The sequence below is a fragment of the Sceloporus occidentalis genome, unplaced genomic scaffold (genome assembly GCF_023333645.1).
Source record: "Sceloporus occidentalis isolate IW3139 unplaced genomic scaffold, rSceOcc1.0.p SCAF_40, whole genome shotgun sequence".
NCBI classification, from domain to species: Eukaryota; Metazoa; Chordata; class Lepidosauria; order Squamata; family Phrynosomatidae; genus Sceloporus; species Sceloporus occidentalis.
The window spans coordinates 3,138,721-3,158,445 of NW_028317020.1; the positions used below are offsets into that span (position 1 = coordinate 3,138,721).

Sequence of the window (19,725 nt, forward strand, 5' to 3'; positions counted from 1 at the left end):
AAATTAAACAATAGATCATAATCTAAACCTAGAAGATCGAGTACTAGATGTAGTGTAAACAATTTTTACTGAGAAGGCAGTAGACAGACCCACACTGGGCAAATGCTCGGTGGGCCACTGGCTATGGGATCTGCCACTGTAGTAGCAGATCGGGTGCTGCAGCAAGCAGTCAGCAGCTGGATATGCCTGGCCGCGTGCTGTATGAGCATAAAAACTACACCTACCTCATCAGCTGGCTGCTTGCCTTAAAGTGCCAGGGCCACCTCATCAAGCCCTGTCAGTAGGTAGTGTAAGTGTTTGAGGCTGATTGATAAAGTGATGGAATTTAAACATGCGTGGAATAGGTGTAAGACGAGACCAAGGACTGATTAAATTCTTAGTCTTTACAACTGGAAAAACAGGCAGACTAGATGGGCTTAACAGTTAACCACCATCAGTCTATGTGGTCTATTCATTAATGGGAGAGTGGCATCCAGCACTTCAGGTATAACATTTGATTACATCTACCATCTGATACGAGAAAAGACAGACACACGTAGTAGCAGTAATTTAGGTTGGGGGGAAAAAAAGACCATCAAGTTCAGCTCAGCTCTTCCTGCTGGAGAAACCTTACAGTGTTGGCTCTTCATAATGAATGATGATGAGAGGTGAAACTCTCCCTGTTCAATCTCATTAGCTACATATGTAGATCTACCTAAGTTAGGTTTTACCGTGGAGATGTTTTGTGAAATGCGTATGTTTGCGTTTTTTTTGTCTGTTTAACATGCTAGGCTAATATTTTTTAATTAACTTAGGCATTATGTGCATTATGCTTAAGATTTTATGGTAGATAACGTTTGTGCAAACGAATGCTAAATTATCAAATCCTGCTGCTTAGCTAAACACTTTTAGCATAGACAAGTATAGCTATATGTATATATAAGTGTGCAATCTTTAGACTATGCATTGGGCCAACCTAGAAAAAGATGGAGAGTCACGATAGTTGGTAGACTAATATATTGAGGTCATCAATATGTCTTAAGTCCAGTTTCATTAAACTGTGATATTTTGGAGACCCCGCTTCTGCGCTAACTGCACTCTTATGCCAAGAGTACAATACCGGTATTTGTCAAGCAAGTACTTTGAATCCAATGGGAGTACTTTCTGTGGATATACTCAGTGGGTCTCTCTAGACCCCTTGGAAAGCTCATGCTAGCCAGTGCTGGAGCTAGCTGTCGGAGAATATAGCTCACGATGAGCTTGAGGTGGATTAATAATGCAAATACAATTAGGGGAGTTTGATAAACCCATCCATGCGTATACACTGGGGGGAAAAAAACATTAATTTAAAGCTGACACTTAGCATTAGCAAATTATAGCTGGAGTGTCCCTTTAAGGATGCATTAGCTTAATTTATGAGATGTTTATTTTTATTATTGTCTTTGGAACATGCATCAAAAATTGCACGGTGTACTTGCATATGAAGTTACCAGCGCAAAAATAAAAACTCACACAAGGCATTTCTATAGATCACTTATGAAACTGATTAATGAGAACAATTTTATTGCAATTCTTTTACTTAATTGCACAAATTTTGTTTTTAAAAAAATCAAGTAGCGCAAATTAAACACCAGCTCAGACCGTATATTAATAAGTTGTATGAAGGGGGTGCTCAAGCTCAAGTGGAGCATCCACTCCAACCATAAAGCAAATCAAAAAGTGAAACGCTGACACTCTATGAGGATGAAATAATCAAACAGTTCATAAATAAGAATTCCTTTATTTGGATTCTTGATCCAGTATTTAAAAGTTCAAAAAGTATCCAAAGTATATAACAAAAAAAAGGTCTAGACTTTACATTATTGTACCAATGTAAAAAAAAAAAAAAAAAGGATTTGTTAAAATGACAATGCATATTAATAGTATTAAAACATTTTATTAATTTCCACCTCAATTAAAAATACAAGATAATCTACATAAATATTTACAATTTTTCAAAAAGTGCACAGTTATACATTATTTTTCAGGTACCACCAGACACAATATTTACATCCTTAAAAATACAGCATGTAGTGACTTTTTTTTTTTTGGCTGAAATGCAAGATTTATTTCTGGTAACATAAAGCAACAGCCTCTTCCTGCGTAATATAGGACATTTTTAACTCCGCCCTAACTAAATATTCCATTACTCCCTCTTTAAAGGTAGGGAGTCTTGCCTCTACTGGAGGCTTATACCGTAGATGTACTACTCTTTCACTAAAGTTGCGCCTTCAAACGTTCACTGTTAAATTAACATTTTATGTCAGAACACAGGAGCTAGAACGTGAAGCCTTGTTCCGAAGAACTAACGATAGAAGTGGTCAAGCACTATTTTATTGAAAGTGCAGTTGATATATGAAATAATCAACCAACAGAGGTTCAAGTTGAAGTGGAAATGCAACAGAAATCTAATTTTGATATATATATATATATATATATACAGTTTTCCTGGGAAAAATATGGTGGGCATTATATTATACAACTCCCCCAAATGTTACACAGTCCCATTCTACCTGTGATCAGTAGGTGGTACTGCTTTTTTTACATTATTCCAGTACCCAAAGTCAATTTTTATTTATAGTGAAGCACTATAAAAGGGTAGCGAAGAAGAGAGATCCCATGTAGATCACACGGTACGTGGTACCCATTCTGGATGCAGTACAACCCAAGGGTTAACTCCGTCACTTCTTCTTCATGTATCATGTTTCCGGTTTCTACCTCCTTCAGCATTGGCAATAGGAACCTTACATCTAGTACAAGATCGGTGATTTTATCCCTCCTCAACGGTATAAAACTGAAAAAAATAAAATACAAATTAAGAATTGTGACCCCCGATAGCACGACTGATCTATACAAAAAAAAACGGAATGCTTTTATGGTAACGTATTTGGATTTGGCGAAGGGATGAGCAATTACTCACTTTTGGCAGTAGTTTAAAACATTTGTGCTCTAGACAAAAAGGTGTAATAGATGGGATACATTATCATTCTACAAATACACATTCTGAATAATGGGACGGTACAAAGAACAAAAAGTAAAGCAGCAAATACATTCATTACAGTACACACAGTAAAGATGTGGAATCCACTACCCACATACGCTGTGCTATAAAATCCAATGGATGCATTTAAATACGGAATGGGTTATGTTTTATTTTGTCAAAGAAGGATACCCAGGGACATAAGTGGTTATAAGGACATTTTGGAGTCAAGAATGATGCTTTCCCCTTTTTGAGGCACAATAGGAAATTGATTCAATATGTGTGTTGTACTTTCTTCTGGATCAAAGCAGGGTTGAACTTTATGGACTTGTGTCTTTTTTCAACCAAGATTATTGTTACTTTTATACGCCTGTCTTCTCTCTTCAGATCATAGAATAGAGGTAAGTCGGTTGTTTTAAAACAATAATACAAAAGAACCTAATTGAAAATGTTATACCTGAAGTGTTGGACACCATCAGTCGTCAAGACAGGAATCACGGTGAGCTGGTCCGAGGCAGGAACCTCCAAGTGCAGTTCAGCTTGGACAACGGTAGCAGTGAGGACTTCAGGGTCCAAGAAAAATTCCACCATGTATCCTTCATCACCTGCACCAAAGCAAACAGAAGCATCTGTTACACATACTGTAACATATAACTACACTTAGCAGCACGTTTCCCTGCATACATATATATATATATATATTTGTGGTACTGTCCACCGGGAAGAACTTTAGGAAGGAACGGTCATGTTAAAAAAAAAATGACCGCTCCTTCTTTGTTGCATCCTTATGTTTTTAGCCACCGATAAGCAAAGAGAAATATGTTTTAATGATGTAATTGTAACAGTAAAAGTTTTCTTGAGGTTGAAGAGCAAATATTCACAGGTTTTAAATTTCAAATGTTTTCACACAAAAAAACCAGTGGCAATTCCTCCACATTGCTTTTCGTCCTTACTGAATTGCCCTTGAAAATCTGTACTAATAGGACCACTGGAAAGTCGGTAAATGAATAGGGAGTTGCCAGGTACGTTTAATCATCTATAATTATTTATAACAATTTATTACCTGGTGAATTATGTATGAATGTATCTAAGAAAAAAGGGCCACACGTCTTCAATATGACCTACATTAAGTCCTTAATATGAACAAACACTTGTTTTTTCAGCAAGCATAGGTTGCCAGAGGCCTTGAAAAAATCAAGTTGAACTTAGTATTATTTCTCCCTCCTAATAATGTCTGCTATGTTTACCATTTAAATTTTTTTTCAAATGAATTAAACCTTTATTTTACTTGCAATACAATGGGTTTTTTTTCTAAAATCCGTGTTTTTTTGTTGCAGGGATGTCATTTTTATTGTAAGAATTATAAAAGCCAACATTCACTTACCTACATCCAGTGTCCCTTGGAGTCCTCTTACAAGGTTGCAATTGAAGCCAAGTTTACAGCACTTGTAGACCCTGTTCATGTATTGAACTAGGTTGTAATGAGGAGATATTGGCCTCAGAGGACCTGTGAAGACTTTCAACTGGTATGTGGTGGAGGGTTCCTGGCTGTAAATTGTGTCTTGCCCCCTTGTCCATGCTTGGCTCAGGTGGTTGCACCGGGATCTTTGGTGCTTTGGAGGATTTTGTTCATTTGGCCACTTGCCAGCCCCGAGGGTCTCAGATAGACTTTCCACCTTTTCTAAAGGTTGACTCTCATTCTTGATCTTCTTGATTAAATTGATTGCGTCATCTGTCCTCTCTGGGTTGTTCCTCGCTGACGTGTGTATGTTGATTCTAGAATTCAAAGTCCAAGAAACCTGAAAAAGCAGGCATACCCATAGCCAAACTGTACTCATCTCTCCTCTTCTTGCAAATAACCCTTAGTGATTTGAGCTTCAACAGTCTGGCTTTAAATACCCAAATCCACATTTCCCCTTCAAAAGCCCCCTTCTCAGAATGTTTCAGAATCCATTGAATGGAAAAAATGTCCTTTCATGTTGTAGGAGATGATGGTGTCAAATCTCTGAACAATGTGTTTCCCTCCTGCTGAGATAATGACCTCTGTTTGCACAGAGACCATTATGTTAATGAGAATCCTAAGCTATTTACTAAAGCCACAATACATGAAAGAGATCAAAATAAAGCTAAATGACACTCAGAACATTATTCAACATCAATATTCCAAATATTTGGTTTAATATCACATATTTTAATAGCACTGGTACATGCAATTAATCAGCATTCAAATAAATGTTTAGCTTACAAGATAAAAGGGGGGGGGGGTAAATTAGGTTCTGTTAGGTTCCTAGCACATCTGGTGCAAGGTGGCTAAAGTGGAGCATTCAGCAATAACATCCTGTCAGTTGCTATGGAGACTGCTCCATTTAGCTGTTTGAACCCGAATTGATTTACACATGTATACATATTGTTTAGATGCCATGGCACGGATTCTTTTCGGTAAAAGTGTGGATTCCACTCACCCATTTTTAAATATTTAGACACTGAAACGATTTAAGGCTTTGATTATTCTCTCTTTGATTGATATATTCACATTCTCTTGCGGGACCCTTACACATGTTCTTACAACGATCTGATGTGTGCCATGGACTGGATGCAGCTGTATTCACTACAGTAGTCTTCACGACCTGCTTAGCTTGCAGTTTCCCTGCCTAATTATCTAGTACGGAAAACCAGTCTTAATTATACCACAACACGTTTATCTGAAACTCATATTGAATAAATATACCCTTTCTAGAGTTCAAGGATCCATTTCCAATTAGGGGTAGGCGCTGGGGGCATTGTCTACAGCTTCTTGGTGGACAAGTGGGTTAATGACCGCTAATGACTTCTGTATTGCTAGAGTAAGCGGTGTGTTTGTTATCCTATGGCTGGCTTGTTTCAGGTCAAAAATGTGCGTACATTTTCATGGATGTCCAATGTTGTGAAACACTGCTATTAACAATCTAAAAGGAAAAAGAAAACATATGGTGCCATACATATAACATAGTGTGTTTATTAGACACATATTAAAGTGTTGCTATTACTCAGCTTAATTCTATCAACCACAGAAAGAATGGAAGGCAGGCTGAGTTAGTCGGGAGACCAGATCAAATCCTCACTTTTCTCAAGAAATTGGCTATTTTCTAGTACTCTTGTTTTAATCACTAAAGAGGAAGTTTGCAGGAGATTTGGCATTTTGGATCCATAAATTCGCTCTGTGTTGCGAAATGGCCATCCCTAAATTTCCCTGCAAGGATGACAGAGCTGGCCCTGCGTAATGCATTGTTCATTCAGTGAGGTTGCTTGAGAAATCTTGGTTTAATTTTTCTTACATTCCGTATACAGATTCATCTAAGATGTTCTTGGAGGAGAAGCTTGCTGGGGGAGATACCAGGTAGATGAAACTGCATCCCGTCTGCCACTTACCTCTTTAGTTAATAAGCCCCCTTGTGTTTGTGTACTTCAGAAGCATGCAATTACTACTTGGAGATCTTGATACTATCAACAAATTGACATCAAACATCTTAATCTTTCCTTCAATGTGGGAGAGGTGTGAACAATGTAATCATAAAGGCAATGCTGCTTTGACCTCTCAGGGACGGAAGTGGTTAAACATGGCAAATGTGCATTTTAATAGATTTCGGTGGGGAGTCGCAATTAGTTTTGATCAAGAGAGGCAGGGAATAAATTAGCAAACAATAGATGCTCTTAATGTCCAAGTGATTAAGTTTGAAGGTGAACGTGTCACCATTTACACCTACTTTGTAATCCTGTCACAGTTACAATGCCGGTCAAAGTTAAGAAAGGGCAAGAAAAAAAAATTGATTTGAGTTGTGATTTCTCTTAATCTCAGTGGAATCGACTTCTAATGATAATACGTCAACCGATGGAGGATTGTGAGCATCTTACCATTTAAAATAAATACTATCTTATGGAACAAGCCTTTCTAGCACCATTGTGTTGTACTCTGTATAACACACTTAAAAAATGTTCTTTTACATAAAAAAATCATATACAGTTAAATTAATACCGTAGATGTGATTAAGGTTATCATCTTCAAATAATTAAAGGAGGGGAAGACTATTAGGGGTAACATCTTATGTCATCATATATTGTATAAACGATAATGAATGGGATTTACATAGGTTATAATAAATTCTGCCATGACAAATCTAATATTTAAACCTTTGACACCATAGTTTTTTTCTATTTTATCTGTTACAAAAATCCCTAAAATCAATCATTTACACTATTTTTTTTAATTTTTTTTTTACAATCATGAGCTATGTCCTATATTTATTCCATACACATGGTCCATCTCTGTAACGTCAAAATGATGTTTTCAGAGAGCGCTAACTTTTTTGGAGTTTGCAATCAAAAGTTCTTTGAGATGCAAAGGGTTTTTGGGGATGATAAAAAAACTTAATTTAGTGGGTTATTTTGGAGAAGTCTGACAATTTTGTGACACTTGTGGCTTTTATGTCTGTATATCACGTATACACAGACATATATCAATTATGAAAATGCCAGTTTCTGCGATTCTGAGATAAAATCTATATCTCCACAGATAAAACAAAAGACTGGGTTCATTGACCCAGTGGTCTTCAAGAGCTGAGCATTTTAAAACCCCTAAAAGAAGAGAAACGGATCACTTCTGTCAGGAAAAGCTCACTTTATATTCTTATTTATCAAGTTAGCATCACAACCAAATAAGTTATTATTACTCTTAAATACTGCTTCACCATGGGGTTTATTCACTAAAGGAGGAGTTTTCAGGAGAATTGAGCTTCACGTCACTGACTTCACCTCACATTACGAAGGACCGTCTCAGCTCATCTTGCAGAGACATCGGGCAAAACATACTCAAATAAAGCAAGGCCAGGCTTTTTTGGTGTAGAAGTTGCAATAAAAGTGCACATCAATAAGCAGAAATTTCAATAACACGTCCCAAAACATGAGTATTTAAATAAAAAAAATAAAAAAAGGATATATTTGTGACGCTGGGTCCATCAACACAGCTTAGGGGGGCTTGAATTAGAACACATGTACCATATGTGTTTACCATGTTCTCGGGACCTGCATGATTATCCTTTCCCATGAACTTATCCAAATCCAATTGTTACGTTTCTGATTGGTCCAGGTATGCTTTGTGAAGATGGGTGAGGAGAAGGTGGAGACGTTTGATGAAATAATGCCTCAATCTCAGGTGTCCCAAACAATACACAGGCTAACCAAAATGTACGAGCTAAGGACTGTTTTCATAAAAAAAAAGAAAAAAAGCTTAGTTATGCCTAAAAGTCGTAACGGTGACAGTTTCACTTTAAGCAAAGATGGATGAATGCACATACCTTAATCTGCCTCCTGGACATTAAATGCCAAACAAAGCGTTCATGATGTTATTTTAATGACAGCAGCAATGATGACATTTTAACAAGCACTTAAGGCACAAATTGGTCCATCGATTAAAAAAAATAATAATAAAAAAAAAAAAAATCTAAATAACTATAGAGTCCACCAAGACTTTTTGTTGTTGTGGATAAACAGCACAAAAGAAGCACAGATGATTTATAGATACTCCAGCCCCACGTTTATAGATTTTTATATTCCAGCCAAGTCAGTAGGTCCCTATACCTTAAAGTCTATAGACATGCAGCCATAATACATGCAGACGAGGCAGCGGGTTACAGTAAGTTAAAGCCGTGCTTGAGGAGTTTCTGTTTTGCTCTGCCGGGTAGAAGGAAGGCCGTGTCCTGCGGGTCTGGAATCCCAGAATTCCTAAACGGAGGCCCCAGTTGCTGAAAGTACGTTTGATGGACCACACTCTGACAGGCATAGAGGGCAGACGAGGCGTTTCTGGGAAGGTTGCCAGAGCAAAAGGAAAACGTCAGAATTTTATTTAAGTGTATTTGCATAATAACAAGTATAACATTTTAAAACCATAATAAACTAACTACATAAATTAAGTACCAGGACACACATTCAAAGGGAGAATAGCCCATAATCTAAAACTATGGCTTAAATATGATATTAGAAAATAGTTCACTGATGGGATGGTAAACTAGTGAAAAGGTTAATAGAGTGACACATGCATGGGGCAGGGATAAGGCTATCCTGACTATAAGGCAAGAACAAGGACCAAATAAAGGTTGAGTTTTTTTCACTGCAACCGCTAGAAGAATGGGCAGACTAGATGTGCTGAACAAATTATTTGCTTGTGTGTTTCTTCTTTCGGTGAATGGTTCAGCCGCTGTAGAAGGATGCGGATCTCGTTACAGGATCAAGGAGATCTTAATCAGCGCATAAAAAGGATCCCGAGTGAGACCGCGCTCTTGACTTTGGGAAAAGAATGTGAAATCATGTAACGTGAAACACTCTTAGACGACCAAAGCAAAACGAAAAAGACGACCAAAGCAAAACTCTGCATTATTTTTGTTAATTAAAAATAAACACTTTTTATTCTTTGTTCTTTACAATAGATTCTCCTCCTACAGTTACGCCAGGACTATGACACCCATTTTACTAAAAGCTTTTGGAACTTTTGAATGTAACATTTAACACATACTGTTTACAGTAATGTTTAAAATGGATAACTCACTCTAGTTCTAAACACAATGACCGCCATATAATTATGAACGCCTTTCAAATAGAAACAAGGGGAAACGCTTAATATTAACTGTTATAATCAGATCCAGCTACAGAACATTCCCAAGAACAGCCAAAAAATGAACAAATAACTAGTCATGTCACTGAGGAAATGTCAGTTTTATTTCTTTAATATTGGTTTTCTAGTGAGTACGCACTCACCTTACAGTCATTTCCTGAAGAGATTGATGACAACTGAAGTCAGAGTGGATTAGGGTAGCAGCTCGAAGGAAAAGCCGGTCATGTGTGTTTGAGACAGACGGCAGGTTATCTGGCGAAAAAGAGGGTGACAACATGAGTACAGACATTTGGTCAGGAAAACTTGCTGACATGAACCAAAAAAACGCAACAAAACAACGTAACGGATATTATAATCCGCCGATATATATATATATATATATTTATTTATTTTTTTTACACTTTTTACAATAAAAGTGAATTTCAGAGATTCATAAAAGACCAATGGTTCAAAAAGGTTCATTTATTTATTTTTTTATGAAATTGTCTGCCATTTACAAGTGTTAACTCACACGGGGAGATGATATTTCTATTAACTGAAAAAGAAAACTAACGTATTTATTTATTTGGCACTCTGGGATAAACGCATTAAAGGACAACTGAACAAAAAAACCCCCCCAAAAAAACAACAACAAAAAAACCTCATTGAATCAGATATAATTCCCACATTTGGCATTAAACAAGATAGAGTATTTGATTTGCTGCCACCTAGTGTAACATGAAAATACACAGTATGTACTAAAACAAATAAGACAATGCCATAAATATGCATTTGCCTTAACTTCAATTTTAATACAGTCAGAGCCACAATTGCAAGTGATACTTCAAAGACTGTGGGTGATATATATTTATCTCCCCCCCCCCCCCTTCAACCGCTTTATAGATCATAAACTTGCAAGAGCAGGACCCTTTATATACAACATATGTATATGTCATTATTGCTACAGAACCTAGTGTTGCTCTACAAATAAACATAATGTAAAAAGGGAATCCAATGCAAATAATGAAGAACAATCTATAGAGTACCAGTAAGAATATTCTGAATTGAGTCATAATGAGTGAAGTTGTAGGCCGTCTTTGTGACATTGTTATTTTCTGCAGGCATGGTTTCTTTTAGATGAACTTCCAGTCCATTGAGTGAAGCCAAGGTGCTGTCATACTAAAGGTAACCAAAAATACAGACATTAAAAAAGGGAGATTTGTTAGTCTCAGTCTTTGTTTCATGCACAATGGTTATAGGATATAAAGTATGAGGTTTCCTCGCAGTAGAGTAACCAGATGTCATTGAGCAAGAATACTATAGAAGTGCTCTGCACAAGGGAGAGCCGGGGGCATTGTGCTACATTAACTATAGGACAGAACCCCTAAAAAAAATACATTGTTAGGTGCCAACGTCTGCAACAACCTGATGAATTGTGGTCAGACCTGAAATGAATTTTAGGGGTTGCATGCAACAACGAGGAGCGGGATTATTAAAAAAAAAAAAAAAAAAAAAAAAAGTTTCGATTTACCACATCCTGAATGGATTCTTTGTTGTACTTGAAAGGCCATTCTGCCATTAGAGAAAGCACCAAGCCTTTAATATTGTGGACGTATAAAACCATCTGTACCAGTTTGGCACTGCTAGCTGAAGGGGAAGGGTCAAGGGTTAGCGTCCAATCTGTGATGCTGGATGCCTTAGCGGTGAGATTAACATTAGTGCTTTCTGAGGATGGAGGTATCAGTTCTGAGGTTCTGGTATCCTTCTCATTGGCTTCTGATTCTGCATCTGTAGCATCTGTTAAATCACTAATATTATCTTTAAATCGTGTGCTATAGTCACATTCTAACTGTTTTTCAGGAGTGACAGTATAAGAGATATCTGGGCATATGGCAGCAAATTGATGGAAGCCGTCTTCACTGATGTCCATGCTGGAGCACAAAGAACCTTGGCTGCCTTTCTTTAATTCTGTTGTAGAATCACATGTTACAAAACTCCCAGTGGACCGACGCTCACTTCTTATTTCATAATCACTCTCGGTAATGGGTAGACCTTCATTCTGCTCCAAAACTCGGAGCAACAAATTATCAGAGGTATCGTCGGGGAAAACTTTCGGAGGACTGTCCTCAGTTAACGTAACTTGATCAACTTCATCGGCAGGATCACATTTACTTAAAGCGTTCAATGATGAACTTCGTAAAGGAGTGTCTGGCAAAGGCCCGACTAACGACTCTTCTAGAGGCACACCTCCAGTATCCAACTCTTGCCTTGTGACACAAGCCAAAGCTGGTTCTGCTGAAAATTCGGACTTTTGAGAAGCCGCCTTCCCTCTTTCCTTCTCTAGTACCATGTCGTCAGAGCTATTAGACCGATTATTGTGTCCTTCTTCACTGAGACAATGAGAGGCACTTGAAGTCTTTCTTGAAAAAGTAGGTAACCTATGACCACACGATACATACGGTATTAGCAATATGTGTGCACGTAAACAACTGCAATATCACATTTAACCGATTAAACAGGGCACCCACAAGAATGTATTGTAGAATTTGTGAGTAAACAATAACGTACAGATCACATGCGCAGGAACATGGGTGTCTGACTGGCTACAAGAATGAGGGACAAAGAAGAGAGAATACGAACCCCTTTTTCAACAGACTGATCAGGCAAATTGCATATGCACCACTATGTAACTTCTACATCATATAATATTTTAACTTTTGCTGGAACCGTTTGCTTTGTTTATTCAGATAGAAGCATTCTAGTACCAAAGGGACACCATATTAATTGAAATCCTGTAACGAGGAGAATAGGATGGTGACAGGGGTGATCTGCCTGCATTACCTCGTCATCCACTGGGTAGGGTATTGGCGAAGCGCAACTGCTTCCTTCTCCATTATGTACACAGGGAGCATGCAGACATTATCTGGTAAAACGGGATCTGATAACAAAACAGCCGGTCATTGTAAGGAGCAGTGAACACTTCGAGATAAACACCCTGCATTAATGCTAGTATCCTGCTACATCATAGTCCATTCAAGTCCTACATGCTTGGCTCCTACAACCCCTGCCATGATAACACAGGACAAAGTATTCCAGCCCACATGGTCAGCAGAAACAGGTTATTTTTATAAGGTTACACTATGGAGCTGAAGATCAGAATTCAATACTCGCACATTCTAAGAAACACAAAACCTAATTGTCCATATTTTCTATCAGCTTTAAGAACTCTAAGACTCTTGCATTGTCTTATGTGCAGAATAGCCTTATGCCCCTACAGCTTAAGATCCTTCTATGAATTTTTATATATATATATATATATATATATATATATATATATATATATATATATTTTTTTTTATTATTTTATTTTTATTTTTTTCAAGGGGCTAGACTAAACTAGAATTGACAGACTAGAGGAAATGGGATACAGAGAAACATAAGGTATGTGTTAACCTCTACCACTTATGCTGAAGGGCAGTTTCAATTTATTAACTATCCTCATGGTAAAATCATTATCTATAATGTGTCTAACCCAGCCTCAAAAGACCTACACTGGACATGGAAGTTGCAAAGTAGTGATGACAGATTAAATTCTATAATTATGACATAAAAGCACATATATATTTTGGGGCGTAGAACATATCTTATCTCATGATAAGGTTTGGCGTCAACCTAAACTGTTGAACACAAATACAAATTTAGAAATGAAAAGCATTTTAAAAGTTATTATTTGTTTTAAATCCTTGCATAGCCTTCCTTTAATGTGCAAATAGATTAACAAGATACTTGCATTAGCTATGATCTTACCGCTACTTTGGAAACTGACAACTGAAGGTGGCTGAAAAAAAGAATGGAAATAAATTATATTGCAGCAAAAATATTAAGCGGAAAAACAAAAAACACACAAAATAAGCCACACCAGGTCTGCATGGTTATCATTTGCATTCGACCCATGAGTCCTGAAAGTTCTTTGTTGAAGAACCACTAATATTAGCGTGTAACATTTTTGCATAGGCTACTGTATGGTTACAAATGTATTATTGAGTGATATGAAAGCAAACGAAATACTGCTGCTATCTAAATGTTCTTTCATGCATTTTTTGTGCCACTGTTTGAGTTGAGATGTACACAGCCACATGGCTTGCCAAAAAGGTTGATGGGATTACTCTTTCTAAACTAATTGAATAGGGTAACAATGAAACTGCACAGAGATGTCCCAAATGTTGTTTTCAGTTTAGAACAATGCCTCTCTGAAGGTGGCTCAGTAATCACGGATATAGGCCAGTAATGAGGTGATCAGATTTATAGAGAACGCACAAAGCCCAAAGAGAAAACAGCACAATGACAAGAAAGGAGATGCAAATGAAAGGGTGGTAATTCCATTAGCCGTGAAATACACATCAAAGATGTGAAGACGTTACCAAGATAAAAAGGATAGGAGATTTCATTATGAGGCTTTCTGCACTTTGAACCTGGCAATGCCACTCTTTGTAAAACATATTCAAATTCACGATGGGGAGTACCACCTAAATATACAGCGCCCTGCAATAGTATTCCCCTAAACAACTGTCTTTTATTAATAAGTATAACATTTTTCTTTTGTGTTCACATTTTTTTTGGGGGGGGGTTGCATGTCTGTTTTTTTATGACTTTTTAATTGAAAAATATGTATCTTGATGGACCTTTTTCTTCAGGAACTAAAAAGACCTCAGTGGAGCTGGAACACCAAAGATTTGATTCTTTTGGTTGTCCTTCAGTGCTCTTGGATCTCCTTGAATACTTCAGAGGTTCCTCTGTTCAAGAGAGGCCAAGAAGATTCGGCCCTCCCGCAGGGGGGGCTGCATTTTCTTTTGGGGAGTGTGGCCCTAAATATGAAGATTGATCTGGTGATATACTACAGTTCCTCTGAACACTTTCTTATCCCTTCTGCTTCTTTATGAGAAACGGATGGCACTTGCACCTCGGGCTCCATAAAATTAAAATACATAAAAAATGGTACAGTTTAATTGTGTTCTGTATTTTAATACGTGAACTCAATTAAGATTAATATAAGGTGACATTTTATATATATTTTATTTTAAAAAACCCTAAATATATGTTGCTTGACTTAACCCCTAGTGTGCAAGTTATATATATGTCAATTTAACATACTACACTGCTTTTTGGTTATTTTTGAATGTTTACTTTTTTCTTTTTATAATTATTAATTCTATTAAGAATGAAAGAAAAAAAATATCTGGAAGCAATAGCACACAGGCTAATTTAGCATAGAGAGCTGTAAATGTAATACACGGGAAGACCAACAAATAAGCATTTAGTATTATTTTGATGTTCTGTGGGGTTAATAATAGCGTAATAGCTGAGCTTTTAAACAAATCTGTTTAATACTCACCCTTCGGACATAGCCAATCCTCTGAATTAGAATTTTGGATGTAAGCGTGGGGGGCAGCTGTGTACTCACTATCCTAGAGTTAATGAAAAGGTAAATACTTGAGACCACATGTTTTCACGGAAGAAAAAAAGCATGAAGGTGAAACTTGACCGCATGGTAAAGAGTTTAAAAAAGGCTAATACTAATGTGGAAGGATGACAAGGGATTAGCTAGAAAACAGAAGAGAAGCATTACAAAAATGTGATTTGAAACTAGATAGTTGTAGAGATTATCTAAGTGAACATAACAAGTCGGTACATCCAGCTGGGACCGCTCAAGCTTACAGCATTCAGAGCAGTCTAATTATGGGGAAACAGCTTAGTGGCAAAATGTCATGATCACATGACAATGCTATAAAGACTAGTTAAAATCTGATAACAAGAATAAAGTTATATATATATATATATATATATATATATATATTGAATTTAAGATAAACTGTGAGATCACTTTAAGGACTTTAAGAATATGGCCACAAGCGTCAGACACTCAATAATAAATCAAAATATGTGCTGTGAGAGCTGCTGTAACAGTGCTGGGTACAGACCACAACCTCATCCATCAACTCTGAACCTGTAAATTAATAGCAGCAGCCAGAAATCCATATCAACGTTCATCGCGTTCCTATTTTTACTTATAGGGGGTTGATGACAATTGTCAAAACCCTTGTACGATCACCTGCAGGGATGCTGTGTGGCTTGCTGGGATAGACCAGCCACTTCTCAATGAGGCTACTGCCAACTCACTGACACAGAGGTCTAAAACTCTACCTGTACTGAATTAGGTGCCCTTTTACAGAGTGACACTGAACCTGCAGATGACAGCTTTCACATAACCACTAAACAAAATAGGTATGAAAACACACTTCGGGACATTAATATAAAAAAAAAAAAAAAAAAAAAAAAAAAATCTTCTGGCAAACTTACCGATTTTTATACAAAATACAACCAGCAAGTACATGAGGAAAGCGTTGACAGGTTTGCAAAATAAGTGTTGCCTTTAACAAAAGTAATGGATCTACCTGAAAACAAGAAAAAACAACAGAAAAAGGTATTTACTGTATACTACTTATACGTCAAAAATTTAATAATGAAAGCATATCCGACATTCAGAAGTGTGTATACATATTTCCATTTTTGAGATAGAATTTGACCGCCAATGAGAACCACTCTTCCCATCTAGTTTGCCCATTTTTCCTGATGTAAAGACTCCAAACTTAATGAGTCCTTGGTCTTGTCTTAAATTCAGGATAGCCTTATACCTATCCAACGCAAGGTTAAATCACTTTGCGGTGTTAACCGCTACCACTTCTGCTAGGCTATTCCACTTATCTACTACCCTGTCAAAACCCTGCATTATTTGCATAATGCAGCCAATGAGGTTCTAACAGGGTAATTCCATAAAAGTAGCACATTAGTAAAATGTAATTGTGTTAATTAAGGAGATAATGAAGTAAAAGACTGTCGTATACTAGCTTTCCACGTTCGGACCGAAGTACAGCGCGGGCAGTGGAGTAAATGGGACAATGTTTGCTTCACAGAGGATACGTCGTCATACCTTGGTTTTGTCTACGTGAATCAAAGCGTTGAAGATTCTGTGCAGGTCAGTGGTGTTGCTCTGAATGTGGTCTATGTAAATGTTCCATTCCTCGCTTAAGTCGCTGTGAGGATATATCTGGGGAGGCAATGGTTAAAGCGTATGGATTCATTTTTTACTACACCCAAACTGCCTTCCAGTAATGCGATATGCCACAGTGGCAAGGAACATTGAACGGACAGAACAGATTTTACAAGCAGAACAACAAAATACGTTTTTCTAAAATAATGCGTAATGCAGATATGTATATCCATCTAAAACATATTATAATATATGCGATAAAGGATCATGTTACGCAGGGGCTAGTTAAAAGCATATTAATATTTTTAGATATGAAGTAATATAACACCCACCCTCTGAGTACTTTTGAACTATACTGATATGTTAAAAAATATATAAAAATTACTCGTCTGGCTCCTTTTACTGCATTTTTTGTAAAAACTTGACATTTCTTTGCAGAGAATCAAAACGTAACTGAATAAAAACCCGTTACAGTTCAAGTCACCATGTTTTCGTGTACATCTAGGTTTCTAGGACAGTTTACCAATCTTATGTAAACATTTGAGGGCCACACACACACACACTAAAGCTGCTAAATTCAAACCAGAATGCGAAATATCACAAGTTCACGTCACTCATTTGGTTTGTAACCAGCACTATATTATAATATACCGCATTACTAGCCAACTCTGATATTAAGTACCCTGTAAGCTCTCCATAAAGGTCCATTATAAAACCGGAAAAGTCCAATTAGATCCTCCAAATAGCGTTTGCAGCTGATGTCACTGATATCTACAGAACATCCGAGAGCCTTGAATAGAAAAGATGACATCGTAAAACAAAAACGAGGACGTGAAGGACATATCTATATTACGTAATGGCAGCAGCCAGTAAAACACTTACCCACAGGTAGTCCCCGTGCACCTGAATAGCAAATTTCAGTTTCCTCAGTCGCATAAGTCTGGGGGGAGAGTTGGTGATCTCAGTCATGCAACGGACAACGCCTGCAATTTGGCCACACAGTAACTCTTGCTGGTCGATGATGGTCTACAATATAGAGGTCAAGGGGTTATATTTAAAACAAATACCAGTATAAGAGTAATAAGCAAGTCAAGAAGTGGCTTGAGAAAATGTGAGTTTAAGTCTTCAAAATGACTACAAGGACCTCTGTAGAGGCACGCAAGCAAGACTCGTGCACCTTCGAGCCACTGCATTTAAGGCCATGGAGATTTTACATTTGAAATAATAGTATGGTGCGCTGAGGATTTTTCCAATTACCTTTTTAGTCACTTATTTACCGGTAGATACTTTTTTTTTTTACCTGTGGAGGGTGAAAATAATTAATTCCAGCTCTAGTGCGATCACTTTCCCCCTTAACTTTTGAACCATCGTAGAGAAAAAAATAGTTCAACCTAGAAAAGAGAAATATTTAAACAGGTTTCAAAAGAACAGGAAAAACTCTGGGGGGGGGGGGGAAACAGAAAACCTTTCTGAAACTGAGCAGACTGTATCATTTGTTGCATTGAGGGGACGAAATGATTAACATTCTGTTGTCTGTTCCACAAAATACCACCACATATTGGGTTTTCTCAAGCAATTGGCTTGAATAAACGAATTTTCTTCTATACCGAATTTCACCATTTGCTAGCTATTAGAAGATTAAGCCATTAGTTTGTCGCGTCGCGCATTCCAGTGAATGCACAATCCAAAGAACACATCGATGTCTTAACAAAAGAAAGTAATGCATCTAGCTGTAAAGTGTCAGCAATATTAAAGGTAAAGTCCTACGGGACTTTGGATCAACCCAATCACTTATACAAAGGGAATACCCCTGAAATTAAGCTTAGTAATTATTGCCAACAATATTAAAACATAAAACTTTTACTTTTTAACAATTAGCGTTGTTTGCTATCTATAACAAATACATCTAACAACAAGCACGGTAAAGCAAATGTAACGCCACGCGTATTAAAATAATAATTATTTCGTTGATACTACATAGACAATCTCATTATAATGTTTTATGCGAGCGGTTAAGTGAGGAAAACAAAATAATTTCATAAATTAAAAATAATTGCACCTTCTAATAATATAGCAGTGAATACGACTTGAAGATCTAACTTCAGCACAACCTAAAAATGGGAATATTTGGTGTGCAAAAAACTGGGCTAATGAAGTCATCTACCATTAGCTTTATATGCAGGCACCTACCATCATATATAATAAATGGTGGATAAAAGCTAAAAATACAGAAGCAGCCCCTACTCAAGAAACCTCTGGGTCTTATATACTTTGGATGAATGTGCACTGATAAGAAAATTACTGTTGGACAAAGAATTTGCTGAAGTTACTCTCGCCAGTTAATGCAATTATTTAAAAACAAAACAAATAATCAAAAAATAATTAAATAGTTTTTTTTTTTTTTTGCAACAAACATTGGCCACGTGGAAAGAAGTATTTACATAGAAGGAATACGTACCATGATGATGGTCTGAGCTCAGCAGAAGCTGCAGATGCCATGGGATTACCACACTGTGAATCTCTCCGAAAATATCACATCCATAAATAGCCTCACAGCAACGTCATCCTTGTTACGCAATCACCTGGAAAAGTAAACAGAATACAAAACAAGAATAAACACATCGGTGGCAATGGTTACCATAAACATAAAACATGTGCACGTTAAATTATCAGTCATTGTTCACAGGTTTTGTTGGCAAGAAAGATAATGTAGGGATTATAAACTTAATTCTTAATTTGATAATGGCAATAATGATTTAGCAAATAGCCACACCTTGCAGAGCAAAGAAGTGGAGGGGAAACACTTATTAGCCAAAGTTTTTATCTTGGTAATGGCTTCAAACTATTTTAGTGCTACATGTGCAGCAAATGCATCCCTCTTATGTGTTATAGAAGCACCAAATGCAAAATGCACATAACTACATCAACATTAGTTCGTCACTTTATCAGGTGATAATCATCGCACAATGGTGCCTACCTTGAGAGAGCGAGAAAGAAAGAGCGCAAGAAAGAAAGCGTGCGAAGAAGAAAGAGCGAGAAAGACAGACAGATGATGAT

General features: G+C 37.0%; 1 protein-coding gene across 1 annotated transcript; it reads right to left on the minus strand.

Moving 5' to 3' along the window:
- Nucleotides 1-8,661: 8,661 nt before the first annotated feature.
- LOC149290218 (BLOC-3 complex member HPS4-like) lies at nucleotides 8,662-19,167 on the minus strand. Its single transcript, XM_089489444.1, has 13 exons — nucleotides 19,127-19,167; nucleotides 17,969-18,059; nucleotides 17,551-17,694; nucleotides 17,351-17,458; nucleotides 16,609-16,725; nucleotides 15,978-16,072; nucleotides 15,013-15,085; nucleotides 13,428-13,458; nucleotides 12,462-12,558; nucleotides 11,152-12,058; nucleotides 10,667-10,799; nucleotides 9,785-9,893; nucleotides 8,662-8,833 (listed from the first exon to the last, which is right to left on the minus strand). Exons 1-13 carry the CDS (start codon nucleotides 19,165-19,167, stop codon nucleotides 8,662-8,664), a joined length of 2,118 nt encoding a protein of 705 aa, XP_089345570.1.
- Between the last annotated feature and the right edge of the window lie 558 nt (nucleotides 19,168-19,725).

What these genes read in the sequence shown, in the direction of transcription:
- LOC149290218 (XM_089489444.1), bottom strand. Translation starts at nt 19,167, where the DNA reads ATGGCATCTGCAGCTTCTGCTGAGCTCAGACCATCATCATG. An exon ending in TGCACGGGGACTACCTGTGG is followed by an intron (nt 17,459 to 17,550) that starts GTAAGTGTTTTA and finishes TTTCTATTCAAG; the next exon opens with GCTCTCGGATGTTCTGTAGA. An exon ending in CTTTATGGAGAGCTTACAGG is followed by an intron (nt 16,726 to 17,350) that starts GTACTTAATATC and finishes TTGCCTCCCCAG; the next exon opens with ATATATCCTCACAGCGACTT.